General features: G+C 37.0%; 1 protein-coding gene across 1 annotated transcript in view; it reads right to left on the reverse strand.

Annotated features, from left to right (window-relative positions):
- Positions 1 to 4,435: 4,435 nt before the first annotated feature.
- Positions 4,436 to 19,502, reverse strand: part of sdk2b (sidekick cell adhesion molecule 2b) — a 307,200-nt gene continuing 292,133 nt past the window's right edge. Inside the window, exons 40-46 of the mRNA XM_084433475.1 lie at positions 19,337 to 19,501; positions 19,102 to 19,242; positions 18,327 to 18,465; positions 14,367 to 14,496; positions 13,850 to 13,912; positions 7,724 to 7,780; positions 4,436 to 6,486 (exon numbers count right to left, since the gene is read on the reverse strand). Of these exons, the coding sequence (XP_084289601.1) occupies positions 6,070 to 6,486; positions 7,724 to 7,780; positions 13,850 to 13,912; positions 14,367 to 14,496; positions 18,327 to 18,465; positions 19,102 to 19,242; positions 19,337 to 19,501 (1,112 nt within the window). The 3' untranslated portion in view covers positions 4,436 to 6,069. The remainder of the gene's footprint in view (positions 6,487 to 7,723; positions 7,781 to 13,849; positions 13,913 to 14,366; positions 14,497 to 18,326; positions 18,466 to 19,101; positions 19,243 to 19,336; position 19,502) is intronic.

Consider the following 19,502-nt stretch of genomic DNA (forward strand, 5'->3'; position numbering starts at 1 on the left):
TTTTTTTTATAAAAATCTAAATATTATAATATAATGTACTATGATTGTATACAATTAATATAATATAATGATTTATATTATTAGTAGGCATCTTTGTTTCATTTTATTTAGTAAAATAATATAATTCTGTCATCAGGTCTTTTTTTTCTCTTGTTTTCTTTTTCTTTTCAAAGACAACGAAGTTTGCCCAGAGCCAGGCGATCATTGACTGCTCAATAACTCCTCCCAGTTTTTTTTTTTTTTTTTTTTTTAAACAGTCTAGTTCAGAATATACATATTTGATCACAGAGTACACCCTTGGCACTAAACACTCATTATAATACAATACATCCAATTTTAGGCATTTTTAAAAGTCCTTAGAGGCAGCACTGGCATATAATATTGATAAAGTAAATCAAATCACAGAAAAAAAAGAAAAAAAAAACATAAAAAAAAAATAGAAAAACAAGGAAAACAAGGAAAACAGATGTCTTTATAAAAGTATCTGTGATCATCTTTTGTCTGAGAATAATTAAGTTCTGCTTTATTACGACTTTATTACGGTTAGTGACCAAAAGGAATGATGTTGCCACAGTAACCACACTAAACAAATGTGACATACTCAACACACACATCCTCTTCAGCTGTGTGATTCATAGTGACAGAGCCAAAAAAAAAAAAAAAACCTCTCTGTCATGTACAAGTAAACCTTCATTTTAGCTCTTTATTTTCAAAACACATATTTTGGCTTAAGTTCTACACAGAAAGGCAAAACACACACACACACACACACACACACACAGTCAAACCGTACATAATAAGTTAGAATAATAACTAAAAACAAACAAAACAACATTCATATGAACCAATACCATCAAAGTAAGAAGGTGAATATTTCAGAAAACCAAATTGGCCTCCTAAATGATGGATGAACTTATGATGGATTGGGAATACTTATGTTTTGTATATAATAAAGCTATAAAACCACTACACATTTACAAGTCAATCCCCCCTTCAAACCTGCTTATAAAAAGCCGTCAAAGTGGTCAACAAACTTCCCATAACTTTTCAAACAGGCGATTACTTCCTGACGTGCTCTTTATGGCGCTAGCAAACGGGCAGATCAATGGGCTCATATCCAGCGGTTAAAATTCTGCTCTATAATCAATATCAAAAGCATTTATCCAACCATTTGATCTTGGCATGGTGCATATTACCATTTTGTGGAAGAGGAAAATAATATAATTAGATTAATAAAAAAATTCAAAGTAACCACAAATAGGAAGCGAGTGCAGGTGGTTCAAACAAGAAACAACTGCAGAGCTTCACTAGCACCTTTGAATAAAACATTATGAGTTGAAGCCCAGATGGTGGAGGAGAACTGCATTTAGAATTAGCATCCACGTACTGGGGCCTCATGAACTGAATAAATTAAGCAAAAAAACAAATCTGTTGTTTTTATAGATTGATATATCAAGTCATATGTTCAGATAATTTCTTTTCGTCTTGACTAACATCTAAACCCATAGCGTTCAAAGCCTGCAAACTCCTAGACATGCATTCACAACTCTTATATAACCCAAGATTATATAAGCGTATTTTCCATTTATATCTGTTCGACTGGCGCACATTACTCATTTATCCGTCAGAAGCCATTTAGTTGACTTCAGGTACTGTATAGAGTTCAGGAACACCTGTCTTTGATTTGACCTTTCTTATGGCGAAGAACATGAAGAATTTCCCTTCACACTTTTAAAACAAGTTCCTCCATCAAAATTCCGTTTTTGGTAACACTTTATTTTGATGGTCCCTTTTGAACATTCTGCTGACCATAAGTAACTTTGCAACTACAGTTAAGAGTATCAGTAGACTCTTTATTGGGATGGTCTCCCAAAAGACATTCTACTGACTAAAAATAACTTTGAAAGTACATCTCGACTTATTATAACCCTAACCCTACTAATACTCTACAAACACTCTAATGAGAGTTAGTATGTACTGTAGGTGCAGCGTTAGTCAACAGAGTATGTTAAAAGGACCATCAAAATAAAATGAAACCCAATTTTTGATCATTACTGTTATACCCTCTGCTGTATTTAGATAAAAAAAAGAGTTAACTTTAAATAGGAAATTTGTTTTATTAGGACAAAAACTGGGATGAGTATGATGTGGAATCTCCCTCCATTTAGACACATTCCTGTCTTGTTCTGCCTCTGACATCATTAACCTATAAATGCAGGGTTTTCTCCCTCACTCTCGCTACACTTCAGATGAAAAATAGAGATTTGGAAAGGGAGCAACAAGAGTTCATATCACATTTGCAGTTGTCACAAAGAGGGTGTGTTTTTGGACACCACAGAATAAAAGAGATAAAAAATGATGGAGATGGAGAAATACAGTGCTCCTTCTCTTTAACATAATCAAAGTTTAAATTGAATCATAGCTGATTGGCTTTATTCTCTCTGAGCTTGAGGGAGCAGTGTGACTGGAAAGTGTCTGGAGACAACAGATGCTGGACAGGATTCCACAGGTCTGTTGATCCGATTTATCCGCACGCATTAAACCAATTACAGCAACAGAAGATGTCCAACAGAAGATGAAGATGGACTTTTAAACATTGCAACACCTACACAAAGTAAGTAAGCATGCACAAGTATAAAATAATTGCACACACGCATTCGGTGACAGTGATTTTGCCAAGTAGGACCCGGAACAACATCCTTGTTCGTCTTGGAACAACAATCCTATCCAGATTTTATGGTTAGAGTTAAGTCAGAAAGTTAAGCATGCGATTGCAGACTTGGCCAACATAATTCAAGCATGTTCCCAATAGACAGAGTTTTGTTGGACCAGAAAGTTTTTCCAAGACCAACAAATGATGTCAATCCAGGAACATGTCCTACCTGGCAAAATTACAGTCATCCACTCATTCCTATAGTGGCCGTTCCAGTAACTTAGTCCCATTATGCGATAAAGCTAGTTTTTAAACCTGTACTAACCTAATATTTTCCTAATATTTTTCTCACCTGTCCAAAGCACACCTTAAGCCTCTGGAAATGAAGGTTCACCTCATCAGATTGAAGTTATCCCTAAAATTGTCTCAATTGTCTGAAAAAGGCTCAACAAAATTCCCAGCTACAAATTTGCCCACAATGAAACCGATAACGCAGCATAACACCCTACATTCACAACCAATCAGAACATATCTTTAATATACAGTTATGTCCCATCTGAAAAGAATGTTGCATTGTGGATTTTGGTATGGTGGTGTCCCTATCAGGCTTTCTTTAAAGGGATATTCCACTTTTTTTGGAAATAGGCTCATTTTACAACTCCCCCAGAGTTAAACAGTTGAGTTTTACCGTTTTCGAATCCATTCAGCCGAACTCCGGGTCTGGCGGTACCACTTTTAGCATAGCTTAGCATAGATCATTGAATCGGACAAGACCGTTAGCATCTCTCTCAAAAAAATGACCAAAGAGTTTCGATATTTTTCCTATTTAAAACTTGACTCTTCTGTAGTTACATCGTGTACTAAGACCGACGGAAAATGTAAAGTTGCGATTTTCTAGGCTGATATGGCTAGGAACTATACTCTCATTCCTGCGTAATAATCAAGAAACTTTGCTGCCGTACCATGAGTGCAGCAGGTGTAATGATATGACGCAGCACCTGAAAATAGTCCCGAGCTAGGTAACTTCCAACGTGACCGGGACTAAGTTTGTCTAACCTATTAGACCTATTTTCAGGCGCTGCGTCATAGCATTACGCCTGCTGCACTCATGGTACGGCAGCAAAGTTTCTTGATTATTACGCAGGAATGAGAGTATAGTTCCTAGCCATATCAGCCTAGAAAATCGCAACTTTACATTTTCCGTTGGTCTTAGTACACGATGTAACTACAGAAGAGTCAAGTTTTAAATAGGAAAAATATCGAAACTCTTTGGTCATTTTTTTGAGAGAGATGCTAATGGTCCTGTCCGATTCAATGATCTATGCTAAGCTATGCTAAAAGTGGTACCGCCAGACCCGGAGTTCGGCTGAATGGATTCGAAAACGGTAAAACTCAACTGTTTAACTCTGGGGGAGTTGTAAAATTAGCCTATTTCCCCCAAAAAAGTGGAGTATCCCTTTAATTAGCAACTAGTCAACAAGTTTAACTGGAAAGATTAAGCTGGTTGACCAGCTTTATATGACTATGTTGGTTTACAAGCTGGACCAGCAAAGATCAAATTGAAATTCAGCTCAAAAACCTGAAAGAACCTTTCAATTACTTCTTGTCTTCAGTTGCTCCAAGACGTAGTTCTTAGAGTACATGGTAATGTCATGACAGCTAAAATAATATCATTTTAAGGACACTTTCACTTAGCGTTACACACGTCTTCTCCCACGTCAGTCGCTCACGAATGCTCCGGTTTCAGAGATGGCCATTTTCAATGTTCAAACCAATAACTTTTGCAGAAAACATAATTTATTTAGGAATATACTGTGTTCAGGCAGACTGAGCATGTGATTGACCTTGTTTATACAGACAGTAAAATCACTTCACGGAAAGGAAAAAGCAAACAACATCGTTAAACCTCACAAGTAAGCTGTGCAAGTGCCGTTTAGTTCTCTGCTGGCGTCGTGTTGGGTCCCTTAGTCCGTTTTCTTTTATCTTCAGTAACTTTGAATAGCCGCGTCAAAGCGAAGTGGTGAAAATCCATGGTCTGAAGTTCACAGGTACAATACATTTGCTTGGTTGCGCAATCTTTGAAAATGCCATCAGCTCCTATGACGTCACGTCTTGCCAGATGATCTATGTGAACGGCGAAGATGACATCACTGGCAGAGTCATGTAAAGTGAAAATCTGTGTGTGAACAGGGACTCGTTAATGGGTATGTTTGACTTCCAGCTCCGCCTGAGATGCTGGCAAATATCCCATATCCACTGCTGTTTATTTTATGTTTGTGTCGGATGTTACCGTTTGCACGGCGGAAATGCAACCTGAAGCTCAGGATGACATCATAGAGTCAAATCAAAAGGAGCAACAAATGACCCCGCCCACCATGTAACACACACACACACAGTACACACCCGCTGCTGACATGAATCCTCTGAATGTGAATCAATCCAGAGCTATAGTACAATAATATCATAGTAGACTCTTACATATTTGGCCTTTCATCTATCAGTTTCACATGGCAAATATACTCGCGCTCCAGTCCTTTGCTTTATAAACACAATCTACATTTCACATCTGGAAAAAAAAAAAACATTCAAAACACAGATTAGCATTAAGCACTTAATATGACCTTTGGCCTTTTTAGAACACTGGTTAAAACTGACCTGTGACATCAATAAATGATGCTGGCTTTCCAACTCAAACATGTGCTAAGAGCAGGCGGGTCTTTATCAGATCATAGTCTCTAGTCAAATGAACTTTAACCTCTCATAATCACCAAAGTACTTTGTCATCTGTTTAAGAACAAAAATACCACAGTAAAAAAAAAAAAAACACACCATTTAGCGTTTTTCTAGATGTTAGTCACCGCTGGTGATCCAAATGCTGAGATTTACTCCATAGCCTTTTTTTTTTTCTTCTTCTTTTTCATGTGTTGGTGCTTCTGTCCAGCATTCATAACTTAGTTTTGTGTTGTACACTTTTGTGGAACTCAATCAAACAAAAGAACCAATAACAACAAAATGAAAAAGCAAACGAAAAAAAGTCATGCAGTTTTGTTCAGGCAGCACAACAAAATAAACCCAAACCAAAACAAACAAAGCTCACGGATGCGTTTACGTGTCTTTCCAAGTGATTGTCTTTCATTGTGAGTGAAACACACTGAACACACACAAGCAGAGAAAGAAAACAAAAACCTGAACGAAAGAAAATAAACTGTGATCAAAGGAGGAATACAAAAATAAAAATCAGCTTGCAATGACAAGTAAAGCACAACAGATCCAGGGCTGATGTTTGTTGTTGTTCTTCTATAGACGTGAGTTTGACCAGGCGTTTGGGAAAACAAGAGATCGAACCTCCCCAACCTCCACCCCCACCCCCTCCCCGCCTTCGTTTTGTATTTCCATGTACCGATATCTTCATTCTGTCAAACAAAGGAGGAGAAGCCGGCGATGGGGGCCCGGGAGCCTGGGGCCAAGCTGCTCGGGGGCCGGTAAAGTGTGCCGTGCTGACTGGGTGGGTTGGAGCTCTGCTGGGATGGAGTGGGAGTCCGGCTGCCCTTCGGTCTAAAAAGGCTGCCAGTCTGGGACTGGCTTTGGGGCGTAGGGGAACTGAGCTGTGGGGGGAACGGGGGTAGAGGGGGCAGAGGGGGCAGAGGTGGGGGAGGGGCGCAGTGTTCGGGCTCTCCGGACTCAGACTCGGTGTAGTTGTAGGCCTGCGCCCGGGAGATTCCCTTCTGCTGTCTGCGCCAGGAGTTGTAGTAGGTAGGGTCGCTGATGTAGTGGTTGACAAACGAATGGGTCTTCTGCCGGTTGGGGTCCACCTCGTATTCGCTGTCACTGCCCTGCGATGGAGAAAGAGGGAAAGAATGAGTAATGGAGACAGAATCACTTTCACAATCTCAGTTTTTAAGGAGGGAGATGACTTGAGAAGGTACCCAAGTTCTATCCAGAACCAGAGGTTGCACTAGAAATAATTACTATTTGTCATTTTTACAGCTGGGTTGCACATCGTCAGTCATGCTGATACTTTTATTCAGCACGGATGCATTAAATTGATCGAAAGTCACAGTAAAGACATTTATAATGCTACAAAAGATTTATATTTCAAATAAATGCTGTTCTTTGGAACTTTCTATTCATCAAAGAATCTTGAAAAACTCTGTATCATGGTTTCCACAAAAATATTAAGCAGTTTTTCAACACTGATACTAATAATAAATGTTTCTTGAGCACCACATTACATGTGGTTTTACTGCATTTTAATGCAACCTTCTTTGAAAAACATAATAAAAAACTTACCAACCCCAAACTTGAGGTAGTGGTAGTATAGAATATTATAAAATAAAATATTAAAAATAATTCAAAGCATTTTATTTGTGTGAAGTACATCTTAAGATGTATGCAGCAAAAAATTGTTTTAAGCATTAGCATTAGATACAATGGAAGTTAATAAAGATTACAAATCATGGCTGACAAGTGTGAGTTTGGTGAAAATGACTGATTTGAGTTATTTATTCATACAATCACAGAACATTTACACTGATCATTATAACATAAGTAAAACAAACTTAACTGCACCATGTCATTGTTCAGGAACATTTTTTATAATCTAGAGTGTCATTGACAAGCTCTCAAGACAAGCCCTTTTAGTTTTATCAAACACTGCGTTGCGAGTATTTATTATTATTATTATTATTAAGAAAAAGACAACAGACTTGACAGGAAACTGATTCAATGAACAATATCCAATGAATTATTCTACTGGACTACTCTTATTTACTGTGGGAAAGCAGTAGTGAAATGCAATAGACCACGCACCGTATTGTTTAACCTGTCAAAAGTGGCCCCAAAAAGAAAGAAGAAAAAAGGAGAAATAAAGGCTCTATCATTTAAAAAGAACCTCAAAGCTTTAGGACTACCACTGTACCCTCTGGTACCAATCACACGCTGCGTTTAGGGGGTCACATGTCCATGTGGTGGGGTTTTGACCATGTATGCATGAAACGAATGGAGAGGATAGGAATGGACAAGCACTAGGAAGCAACTTCCTGTCAATCAATGCACAATTCATGTCCTCACCCATTGAGTTGGAAGAGTTTGAAGGCCCCCAGTCTTAAAGGAGAAAACAAGCGCCTCCTAGAGGTAAACAGAGACATGGGGTTTAAAGCAGTGCAGTATGGGCCTTACGTCATATTTCATGGGACAAACAATGGCTGCTGCTTCTTCTTTTTTTCTTTAAATGGTGCATTACCCTTACAAAAAAGTACTGTGATATCAGATTTACATATTAATTTAAAACAATTTAGTTCACAACAAACCTGTATTATCACCATAACAATTTGAGTTACATATTAAATTAAGTATTTGTAAGTCTTTCATTTGCTTAAATACATATTCTTATTTTTATGCCTTTTGTTTATCACAAAAACAAAGAAAAAAAAAACATATTTTCAAGACTTTTGGACCCTACTATTAGGAAATTAAAAGCATACCATACCATTACAGTATATCAGCAGGCTAGTAACATTATACTTTTTTGTAAGGGTAATTTGGGCTGGGAGTACAACTTCTCAACACTTTCTCTGACACTAATGCATCTCCTGGATCAGCATTGAGTAGGTTCCTCATGGCGGCCTCTTACACTCTAAGTTGAGACGGCACTCTGCGCTAGAACAATGGACAACTGTATAAATATCTGCCCTCTATCAATCTGTCTCTTCCACCACCATATTTATTACAACACCTTCCTTCCCTCATTCTGACATATCTGGCTCACACTTCTAGAGCTGGCTGATGGAGTTCAGATATATCCTAAAGTAGCCTACCAAGTGCCAACTGGAGTGAATGAAAATGAAAATAAGAGAGAAGAACCATCATAGCTCAGGCTTTTAATGTTTGCATATCCATTTAAGAAGACTTGTCTATCCTCACCACCACTTTCCACTCTCTCTTCATCAGGAATTCAATCAGGGAATTTCCAAATGCTACTTTTAGGGGTTGATTCTGAACTTTCTGAATAGCTGAACTCTTGCTTCACTGTTTGACACAGCATTCAAGTCAGTTACTAACATAAACACTCATTTTATTAAATTTATTTACCCTTTCTGAGAGCAGCTCTCTCATTTGAGGTCTTTTACTTTTAAAAACAGAAAAATTGTCTTTTCGTCTTTTCACTGCACTGTTGCAAAACAGAGATGCTAAGATATATTCATATACTATATTAAATACAAACGGTTCAACATTTATCCTTGTCTTTGTGCGGCGTAGTGAAAAGACTAACAATGTCCAGATCTCTCCAGTCCATCATGATTGTAACATGTCCACACATATGTGACACACATGCCTCTTGTTTAAATTCCAGAGAGGAAAGCATTTCCCCCAAAACCAGCCTCACATCGCCCTAAAATGAGAGCTGCAGATTTGATGCCAAAATACCTGCTGAATTTCATCTTTTTTTCTTTAAGCAGTCAAGATGTTTCAGAAAAAAAGCTGTATGACAAATATATATATATATATATATATATATATATATATATATATATACTGTATATATATATATATATATACAGTATATTATTTGTTAGTCTGCCCAATACATGCAAATAAATGTATAAAGCCTAAAATATATTTTTAAAGCATTATTGACTATGGATTTTTGTAGCATCATGCATCAAGAAGGTCTATAATTGAGCATGTGCTGATTCCCGCCTCTTAAACGACTGCAATGTTTTAATGAGGGACATTCCAGTCATACCAGCAAATTCAACAACTCAATAAGCAGCAAACAAAACACCCAGTAATTCAGCTTTGAAAGCTTTTTCTGTTCAGCGTGACCTCACAACGAAGCCAAGCTCAGAAACTAAAGCTACATGCTGACACGGTGTGTGTGTGTGTTTGTGTGTGTATGTGTGTGGTCATCAAAACATGTCAGTTGACACAGTGCGTCGTGACCCAGCCCTGCCCTTCCCCCGCTGACACATGGAGGATGAAACAGCTGTTCTCTCCTCCAAAAATGTTTGTTTGTATTCATCCACTCCTCTGTTATTCTTTCTCCTCAATCCAGCTATGATCCTGAAATACCACAGAAATCCAGCTGAATAAAATAATTAAATCAGAGCACATCAACCATAACATGGCCAGCTGCCAAATCACCTGGAGGGAGAATCCAGTTGAAACTTAAAGCCAGTTTAACTGGTGATTTTACACATGTGACTAGATTTTTATTTATTTTTTTGTCGCATTTCTACTTTCAATCGGATATGTCAGATATGCATGGGAATCAACACATAATACAGCTTTTGTGTCAATTTATAGATACAATCTCTAGATGGTTAAAAGTGTTTTTTTAGCACTGTCATTCTGCTCAAACAAACACACTGCAACAAAGAAATTGCACATTAAATAAATGTGATTCTTGAAAAAAAGAAGAAAAAGAAAGAAGACCTAACCCGATTTCACAATTTAATTTCACAGTAATTATGAGCAGTGAAAATTCTAATTAGCAAAAGCACTGTAAAAAAAAGAAAAAGAAAAAAAAAAGTTGCTGCCTTAAATTTTTAAGTACACTCAACTTGGAAGTTTAAGTAATTTCAACTTAAATTACATTAAACTGACTTAAAAATAAGTTGAATCTTGTATACCTTAAAAGTTAAAAAATGCTTAACTTATTGATAAGTTAAAGCAAAGTAAATGTTGTCATAACTTATTGATCATTTAATTTTTTACAGTGAGGGAGATTATCAATTTTATATATAAAAAAGGAAAAAGAATCAATTAATAAATAAGTAATATCGCGAGATGGTTGCTCTGGTTTTAACTGCTATACTTTTCAGAACGCCTCACCACAAATATGAGCAATAGTCTCATAATAAAAATAAAAAAATACTACTATAACGATAAAAGCTGAAGACAGATCGTGATGGAAATGGTTAATGAATCCTCAGATGGGAGGATCTAATCTTACTGGAACTGGTTGTTTGGCACGTATGTGTTGTCTCCTGCAGAGAGAGAGAGAGAGAGAGAAAGTGGGGCGAGATGTTCCCACCCGGAAAATCCCTGTTTTGAGTATCACCCTACCCTACAGAAATCTCTTTCAAATGTATGATACTTCACTTCCTCTGTGGACCTACATTTAGACAGAGACACTAAGCCTGACCTTGTGATAGTTGTGAGAGAAATACATGGTGTCTAAATGAGTTTTACACTGGATTATGTTGTTTTCTTTCTGCAAAGTACTAATGCATCACTAAAGTATGCAATCTTTTTGTCCAATCTGCTCAAAAAGCCTCAAAAATTAAACGCAAGCCACTAGATTGTGGTTTCAAGGCCATGTGACTGCCAAAACAAACTCAACCTCATTCATATCTCTAAAGAGACGGACAGAGAACGAGAAAGGGAGAAATCCTATTGTGGCACAGATATGGATTAACAGAGGGGGAGGAGCGTGTAAGCGTCTATGTCTCGCATTCCATTCGAATATTAAGCACAGCAGGAATCAGACTGACAAAGACACGTTATGGGCGATATAGCCAAAAATGATATCTACATACAATAACGTTCACAAGTTTGAAAGGAACGGTTAATTCAATTGTTTAAAAGTGACAGTCAAGACATTTATAATCTTATTGCAAATAAATGCTATATTCTTTTGAACTTTTCCTATTCAGCAAAGAATCCTGATTTATTTATTGTTTGTTTTGTTTTACAATTTTTCAAGACTGATAGTAAATGTTTCTTGAGCACCAAATCAAGATATTAGAATGATTTCTGAAGGATCATGTGACACTGAAGACTGGAGTAATAATGCTGTAAATTCAGCTTTGATATCACAGGAATAAATACAATTTTAAATGACATTAAATGGAAAACTGTTATTTTAAATTGTAATAATAATTCCACAATATATTTTTTTTACTTTACTTTTTAATCAAATAAATGCAGACTTGTTGAGCATAAAAATACTTATTTAAATTTTTTTATATATATGTTTTATATATTTTTTAATAATTTAATAAAAAAAAAAATTTTTTAATTCATATCTCAATACTTATATGTTTGTTTTAAAATGATGATATTTTTCATCAGGGGAACCATCATTTACAAACAGCACCTGTAAACAAGAAGTTTTAAAATGTTTAACTGCAAGAAGCAAAATACAGTCAAAAGCTATTTAAAATCAAGGTATGATTTCCATACTGTTTTCCCACTTCTCCTTCTCTGAGCCTTAACATTGTTACAGTACTATACAGTAAATATACTTTGTAACTGTCCACCACTGTGAACAAAGTATTCAAAATAAATATAATTTTACAAATTTTCCATTTAAATACAATAATAACTTTTATTACTGTAATAAAAAAAAAAACATTAAAAAAAAACATTTTTAAATAAAAGTAGCTTAATTGAAATATTGCCAGGAAAATCAATGCAAAATATTGCCAATTATTGATATATGATTACGCCATGTTTTTAAAAAATAGCATCATCACATAAATCTAAAATCTCTCTGTAACACAAGAGTGACAGATTAGAAGCGAAAACTTTCCATGAGAAAGAGCTTTCATGAGCTATTTCGGGCTCTCTCTGGGAAGATTCTCAGTGTTGATGATGTGATGCCGGGATGATCATCAGAGAGCCAATTAAAACAAAGATGCTTTGACGTGGAAGGCTGCCCTAACAATCCCTGCTGTTAACTGCAGCCGTAGTGCCAGCGTTTCCAAGAAAAACCAAACGCAGCTCAAAATCGGACTTCAAACGCCTTATGTGTCCAACTAGACTAGACGACATTTACACCTGTCCAACATCTCATTCATCTTCCAAGTGTTCATTTAAAGGCAGACCTGGCTCAGGTAGAGGTGCTCAGGCTTGCTGCATTGCCATCTGAATTCAAGCAGTCTTTAAGAGTTCCTGAACAATGTCGGTATTATACGTCTCTGTGGTGGCTCTGGCTCTTTTGGAGACGACTCAATGGATCTGCAATAGCCTGGAGTTATCCGCTCAATAAAACTTCAAAGCGAGATTCCAGCCTCTCTCCTCACTCGTCCTGATGGCGGTGATAGGAGACTTTAGCGGGAGCAGACGGAGAACAGGAGATGCTCTGTTCCCGACCACGAGTCGAAGCTGGCCGGACGCCAGGGGTCGGGAAGGAGGTGGCAGGAGGTGGCAGTTAAATGTGAGGAGGAATAGTGGAGGTTTGAGATTTTGTTTGGCATGATGTGCATTTTGAGAGTTCGGACAGTAATGGTGACAGCGCATAAAAAAAAAACGAAATAAAAAAACAACTGGATGTTGCTTTAAATCCTATTTTGCAAAGGGAAAAATCTAATAATTAAAAAAAATAAAAAAAAATAAAAGAAAGTTTGTAATAATAACAGAAAAGAAAACAGAACAGATGCGAAACAGATTTTTAGATTTGCTACATTTAAAGTTAAATTATTAAAGTCTTCACTAATATTATAATATAAAAACATTTAATTTAGAGTGCAAAGATAACTCATTTCGAATCCTAGCCAATTTAAAAATAATTACATACTTTTACAAATATTTTTTAAAATAAACTGTAGATCCGAACTGATCAGTTTGCATTTTAGCCGTGATATTTTTGTAATAATTATTTTTGTTATATCAGAAAAAGTATTACATTTCAAGCAGCCTTACTATATTAAATATTAAAAAAAAAATACCAAGAGTTGGAAATTGGAAAATCCACTCCACAAATCAGAGGGGAAATAATAACCCTTCTGAACACGGGACTAAAAATAGATTTATAGTGTGCAGCAGTGCTTCATGGGAGAGGCAAGAAGAAAACAACAAGATGAGTTTGTGTTTCTTGCTTTTGATTTAGTAACTGCCAATGCCAGACTTTCACACGACGATGATCATGCTGATCATTCCAGCTAAATGGTCACTTGAGAGAAGTGGACAGAGTCCAACCAAGGCCTTCCAGTTCTCACACTTAAGTCTTTATGTGTCTGTGTGAGTATTTTGTTTGAATACAGTTTCTGTGCACTGCACATTGTGTTTTGTTGTCAAGTCTACCACAGATTTTCCAACCTGTGCCTCAGGACACAAAGTCTGGAGAGCATGAACGGGGATGCAGCAGAACGTTCTGGACATGATAAAAAAAAAAAATAACCACCCACAGGACCAAGGATTGAAGCCATGCTCAAGTAAGACAGCCAAAATCTCAAGTAGGGTATAACAGACCTTTCCTGGAGGGCTGTATCCTACTTTTGAGAAAGTTTCAGTTTCAGCACAGCGAGTCTTGTCCTAATAAAAGTGTGTGATAAGGGAATTTCAACAGGTCCTGGTCTAAATTAATGTGACTAGATTTAGCATTACAAATCCTGCTTGGAGGTTAAAGGGACAGTTCACCCAAAAACGAAGATTATGTAATTATTTGCTCACCCTCATGTTGTTTTCAAATGTTCTTTCATCGATGGAACACAAAAGGAGACTTTTTTTAATATACTGGTTGATCTGTCCCATACAATTACAATGGGAACTGGAGCTTTCAAGGAGCAAAACACACCATATCAGAAAAATATCTCAAAAGTAATCTTTTTTTTTTTTTAAAGGTGCTTTTATGTTCTTTTTAAAGCTTAAAAAGCCTCTTGAAATGGGTAAGGGTGAGTAAATGAGGACAGTAATTTAATTTTAAGGTGAACTGTCCTTCTAACATACATGAACAGACACGGACTGATAATGTGATAATGTTTGTTACCTGTGAATCTGAGATCTCTGATGGCTTCTCTGTGAGACTGCTGCTCTCTGCCGGGATCAGATCGTTGTACTTGGTGCTGACGTCCTCATCCGAATAGTGCAGACTGCCTGGACTGGGTCGAGGAGGTGACCTAATGACAGGATCAATATTGTTTAAATGTCCAATTTTATTGCTTTTAACATAAATGAAATGTCTAATGCTACATTTTGAAAGCCTTAATGAAATAAGTTAATCTAAACAATTATAAGATTAAAAAAATAATATATACAGAAAATCTACCCTGGTAATCCAGAGTTCTCGCGAGAGCACAAGTTGAATTTTCTCAGAGAGTTACTCTGGTGTCGAGTAATGATGCTCATTAAATATGCCCCTCGATCTGAGCTGCACCAATCACATCGGGTTATCTGATATGGGCGGGCCAGAGGCGAGCTAAACAGATGACGACAGCGCCGTGACGTCAAAGTCATTAGTAAACATTGCAATATGGCTATGGATGAACACCAGTTGTTTGAAATGGCTTTGGCCGCTACAATGAACGAGTTAGACTTGGCTTTTTATCTAAAACAGGAACAGAAGACGCCGCTCGAATCGTTCCTTTGCAAGAAGGACGTTTTTGCTGTTTTGCCGACCGGATACGGTAAGAGTCTAATCTACCAGTTAGCTCCGCTGGTAGCTAAGCGTATGGGGTTTATTGTTGTGTGATTGGTCGTAGTGTTATCCAATTGCGTGCAGTGAGATTTTCAAATGCATGCTTGGTGCCGCCCCTCGAGCTGGGCGATTTTCATTAGTCGACGCCAGACCATTAATCTTTTAGATTTAGGTCTGGATTTCCAGGCTACAGAAAATCTCAAATTTGCACGAAGTCTTGCACGTGAGTATAAGTCACACTGGGGCAAAATTGCATTGTTGAGAAAAGTCGCATTTTACAATTACACACTACGGTAGAACTGATTAGTTTTTTGTGCATATTTATGCGCATTTATGTATACTATATTTATCGTGCTTAACGTAAGTCGCAGGATGCTTCATTACCAGAAAAAACAGTACTGAAAATGAAAAATGAAGCAATATCTGACTGCAGTACAGCGTGAAGCATCTTTAGAAAAGGGTTGGCTGTAATTCTAACTGCAGACACTTGTCTCTTTGTTAGCTGAATGAAATACAGTGTGTGTGTGTGTGTTTGTATTAAAAGGGGTTTCTTTATGAGCATCATGGGACCACAGTATTCCAGCTCGGAGGGTTTTCTGCATAATTAAGTCTCTGTGACACAGCAGTGGAGAGCAGCAAAGAAAACATCTTGCAAATTCCAGATTGTGCATCCGATATTTTAAATATAAAAACCTCTTTTACTGACTGCGGTTTTCAGCCTGAAAACCTGGAATGTTTCTGTTACTCTCTGAAAAACCTTTCAAAATCATTGTAATGTAAGTGTTCTGTACAAGTTTCACTATGCTTTAAAATACACAAAAGAGACAGCAAAGAGATTGATAAATGTGCTATTTTCAGAACAGAGGACGTGTCATTTTCTCTACCACTGACGCTGAACCATTCCAAAACAAATTCTACATCCACACAGCGCCTGTGTTTTGCTGATGTTTGCAGTCTATTTGTTTACAAGCTGTTTTCACATTTCTCTCACTACACTGTTGATTGCAAACCTGCATTCGTGATTCCAAGAGAACATAAACCTAGTTGATAAATACATAAATGTAAATATACACCTACAACAAACAGAATCATAAATCTCCACCAACATATCAGCAATAAGCAATCTAATTCTTTAGGATTTATTTAATTTAAAAAAAAAAGATTAATTGGAAAATGCATTATATATTAATTTCTACAGATAAAAATACAATTTAATTACAAATAAAATTAAAATGGTCTCACTCATACCTGCCACCTACCTTCTTTATGTTTGTCATTTCTATTAATGTGTCTATTTCTAATTATGTATTGCCATTTCTATTAACACTAAAGATGTTTAGCAGAATTCCCAGCTTCTCTTTCCATAAAATGAAGGTGAATGGGCGCAATCAACACATTGAGTCAAATCATGTTTGCACTTCCTTATTTTCAAATTTTAACAACATAAATGTAGGTCTGTTCTTTAAACAGAGCTGGCATCCCCTAAACTTTCACACGAACTACCTCAAAACTCTCAAGTCAATGGGAAACAAATGCCGTTTGCTGTGAAGTTTTGTTCTCATGGTGGGCTTTGCTTGAGATACCACAGACATGCCATAACAGACATGAGAAAATCTCAAATCACAGACCCCCATCTCAGCGGGCAGTCTTTGAATCCTGACAGTATCTCGACAGAGAGAAGCTCTCTGTATTGTGTTACTCGAGCTGTGATATGTCATTGAGGTTATACCAGCAAGACTCTCTTCGCTTTGCAAGTGTTTCAGCAACGTCTTTGATTCTTTCTACCTTGATGCTCCTGTCACTTCTCTAAGATTTTCCTGAAGTTCTTCATTCACTTCCCTGATCCTCTCAGTCGGTGAGCCCACAATCCAAATCAAGCTTCTTAGACCCTCCACCCCAGAGAGAACAAAGCCTGTGGAACTTCATCTGCGCATTCCTTCCAAACCTCTTCATTAATCTGCGGCCGGAGGAAAGAGCCTGGCATCCTCTCAAAGACCAGAGGACCTTTGATCCTCCTCAAGGTGACTCAGGATGAAGGAAGGCAGATGCTGAGAACTAAGGAGCGATAATAGGGTGGATTTCTCAAATGGAATTGACTCTACACACCTGGTGCACCTGGAAATATCACTACAGGTGTGTGATTTTTTTCATGACAGTGCTTGACTATATTCAAAATATTGCAGAATTAAATTCTACTCGCAACTTATATTTGATGTGCAAGGACATAAATGTTAGCACAAACCGTGATCTTGTTGAGGAGATGTCTGCTAGTAGTTTTATAAGCAATCTGACTTCATACGAATAAGACCATTCTTGTCAGGTGGATGCTATTTAAAAAATAAAATAATGCACAGGCAAGAAAAATGTAAAATTATCTTATTTGTCTAGAGATTGAGATAGGGAGGTTAGGTTCAAAATAATATGTGCTGTAAAAAATAAATAATAATAAAAATAAAAAATAAAAATAAAATAAATTCGGTATAAAATAAGAATATAATACAAAATAAAAATATGATTCAACATAAAATTACAATAAAAATACAAATATACAAAATAAAAGCTAAAAACAAGTTGCTGTACACACTATGCAAACACATACTGTAAAATCTTCAAATGCAGTGTCTACACATCCCACCACATCCATAATTTCATAAAATATATTGACATTAGACAATTTTAGTTGCATTAATTTTAAAACAGACCCGTTTCACAGAGAACGATGGCATTATGGGTGAGGTCAGGAACCCGAATCTGTTATTGCGCTTAGCCTGTGCCATGTCAGAGAGAAATGGCCTCATTAGTGGAAACAGAAACTTTTATATTGAGTTTTATGATGGAAAGTAGGATCTTATGAAGGTAGCCATTTGGTAATCCCATCAGTCTTTCCATGAAACTCTTAGATTTTGGGCTATTTTTGCATCATTACTGCCACGTGGTTGAAGCTTTATGGGAGTTTGATAGGTCTATGTGCAAAGTACACAATAAGCACATATGAAAATTGATGTACCACTTCATATACAAATTTTCAGCCTATTGGGCAAAATTACATTTAAGTATCTGATCAATGTAATAACAGTGTAATGCTTGCCTGTTGTTAGTGTTTGTTAGGTCATTGTGTTATGAGTGACAAAGTGTGTTTGTTGGGTGTGAAATTTACTGCTGTGTCAAGCTGAAAGTTGTTAAGGAGAACTGTGTGAAGAGTTATGAAAGTGACCTAAGTACAATCCTAATGATTGTAAAAAAAAAAAAAAAAAAAAAAAACAGGAAAAACCTTCAAAACTGAGACAAAGAGAGACAGAAACTTCCACTGACCTGGTATAGACACCATTTTTGCGGCAGAATGAATTTTTGACTGACAGTCGACGATTGTTCAGTTCCAAGGCGGGGAAGCGGCTCTCGTCCAGACTGACCATCTCTCCATGTGCCAGTGCATTGCAGTTGGAATTGTTGCCTGTATGGGATGAGATATAGAGACATTAAGGTGACATTAATGGAACAGGAATTCATTTTGTTTTGGGGTCGATCACAATAACAGGATGCAATGTCACCAAAACCACAAGGCCATCATTTTGGCATTTTTGGAGCTCAACATCCTTATTAAGGTAGAAAAACTTCTTGGCTGACAAAAGTAATGTTGTGTGAACGGTGCGTATATGTGTGTGTGTGTTGGACATTTGTGTTATGGAATGTGTTTTTGTGTGGAAGGAAAAACTAGGCCTCTCATGCTCCCTCAGTTTGTTTAACATGTTTAGTGACCCACAGTACTGTTGTGTTCTGCCTGCTCTTACTACAGAAATGCTGACCGCACATTTACACACACATACCACAGTGATGATGTCACAGCACAGCACAACACAGCACAACAATGCTGTTTCATTCATCATGCCACTCACTGAATGACCCTTTGACATAAACAAATACACAGTCAGACAGACAGACAGACAGACAGACAGATAGATAGATAGATAGATAGATAGATAGATAGATAGATAGATAGATAGATAGATAGATAGATAGATAGATAGATAGATAGATAGATAGATAGATAGATAGATAGATAGATAGATAGATAGATAGATAGACATACTTGAGTCAGATTTCTTGGCATATTTCTTGCTCTGGCCTCTGATGATGAGGATGAAAACTAGAAGCAGGATGAAAATGAGGCCGACCAGAGCCACCACTACCAGAAACCACCACTCCTCATAAAATGGAGACACTTTTTGGGCTGGAATTAAAAACAATTGCATATGTCATTAGTCAAATTGAATCATGTCTGAGTTCAGATTACACTTTTACTAAATTTGAAGGTTTGAACTAACCTGATATGGATGGTGACGGTTGGCTTGGAGACCCGTACCCATAGTCATTCACCCCAATGACCCGGAAGTCATAACTGACTCCCTGTTTCAAGATGTCCATGTTGAAAGTGTATGATGTCACTTCCTTGGGAATGTCCTTGATTAAGATGTCCCACAAGCCTTCATC

Source organism: Rutilus rutilus (assembly GCF_951802725.1).
Source record: "Rutilus rutilus genome assembly, chromosome: 16".
Taxonomy (NCBI): Eukaryota; Metazoa; Chordata; class Actinopteri; order Cypriniformes; family Leuciscidae; genus Rutilus; species Rutilus rutilus.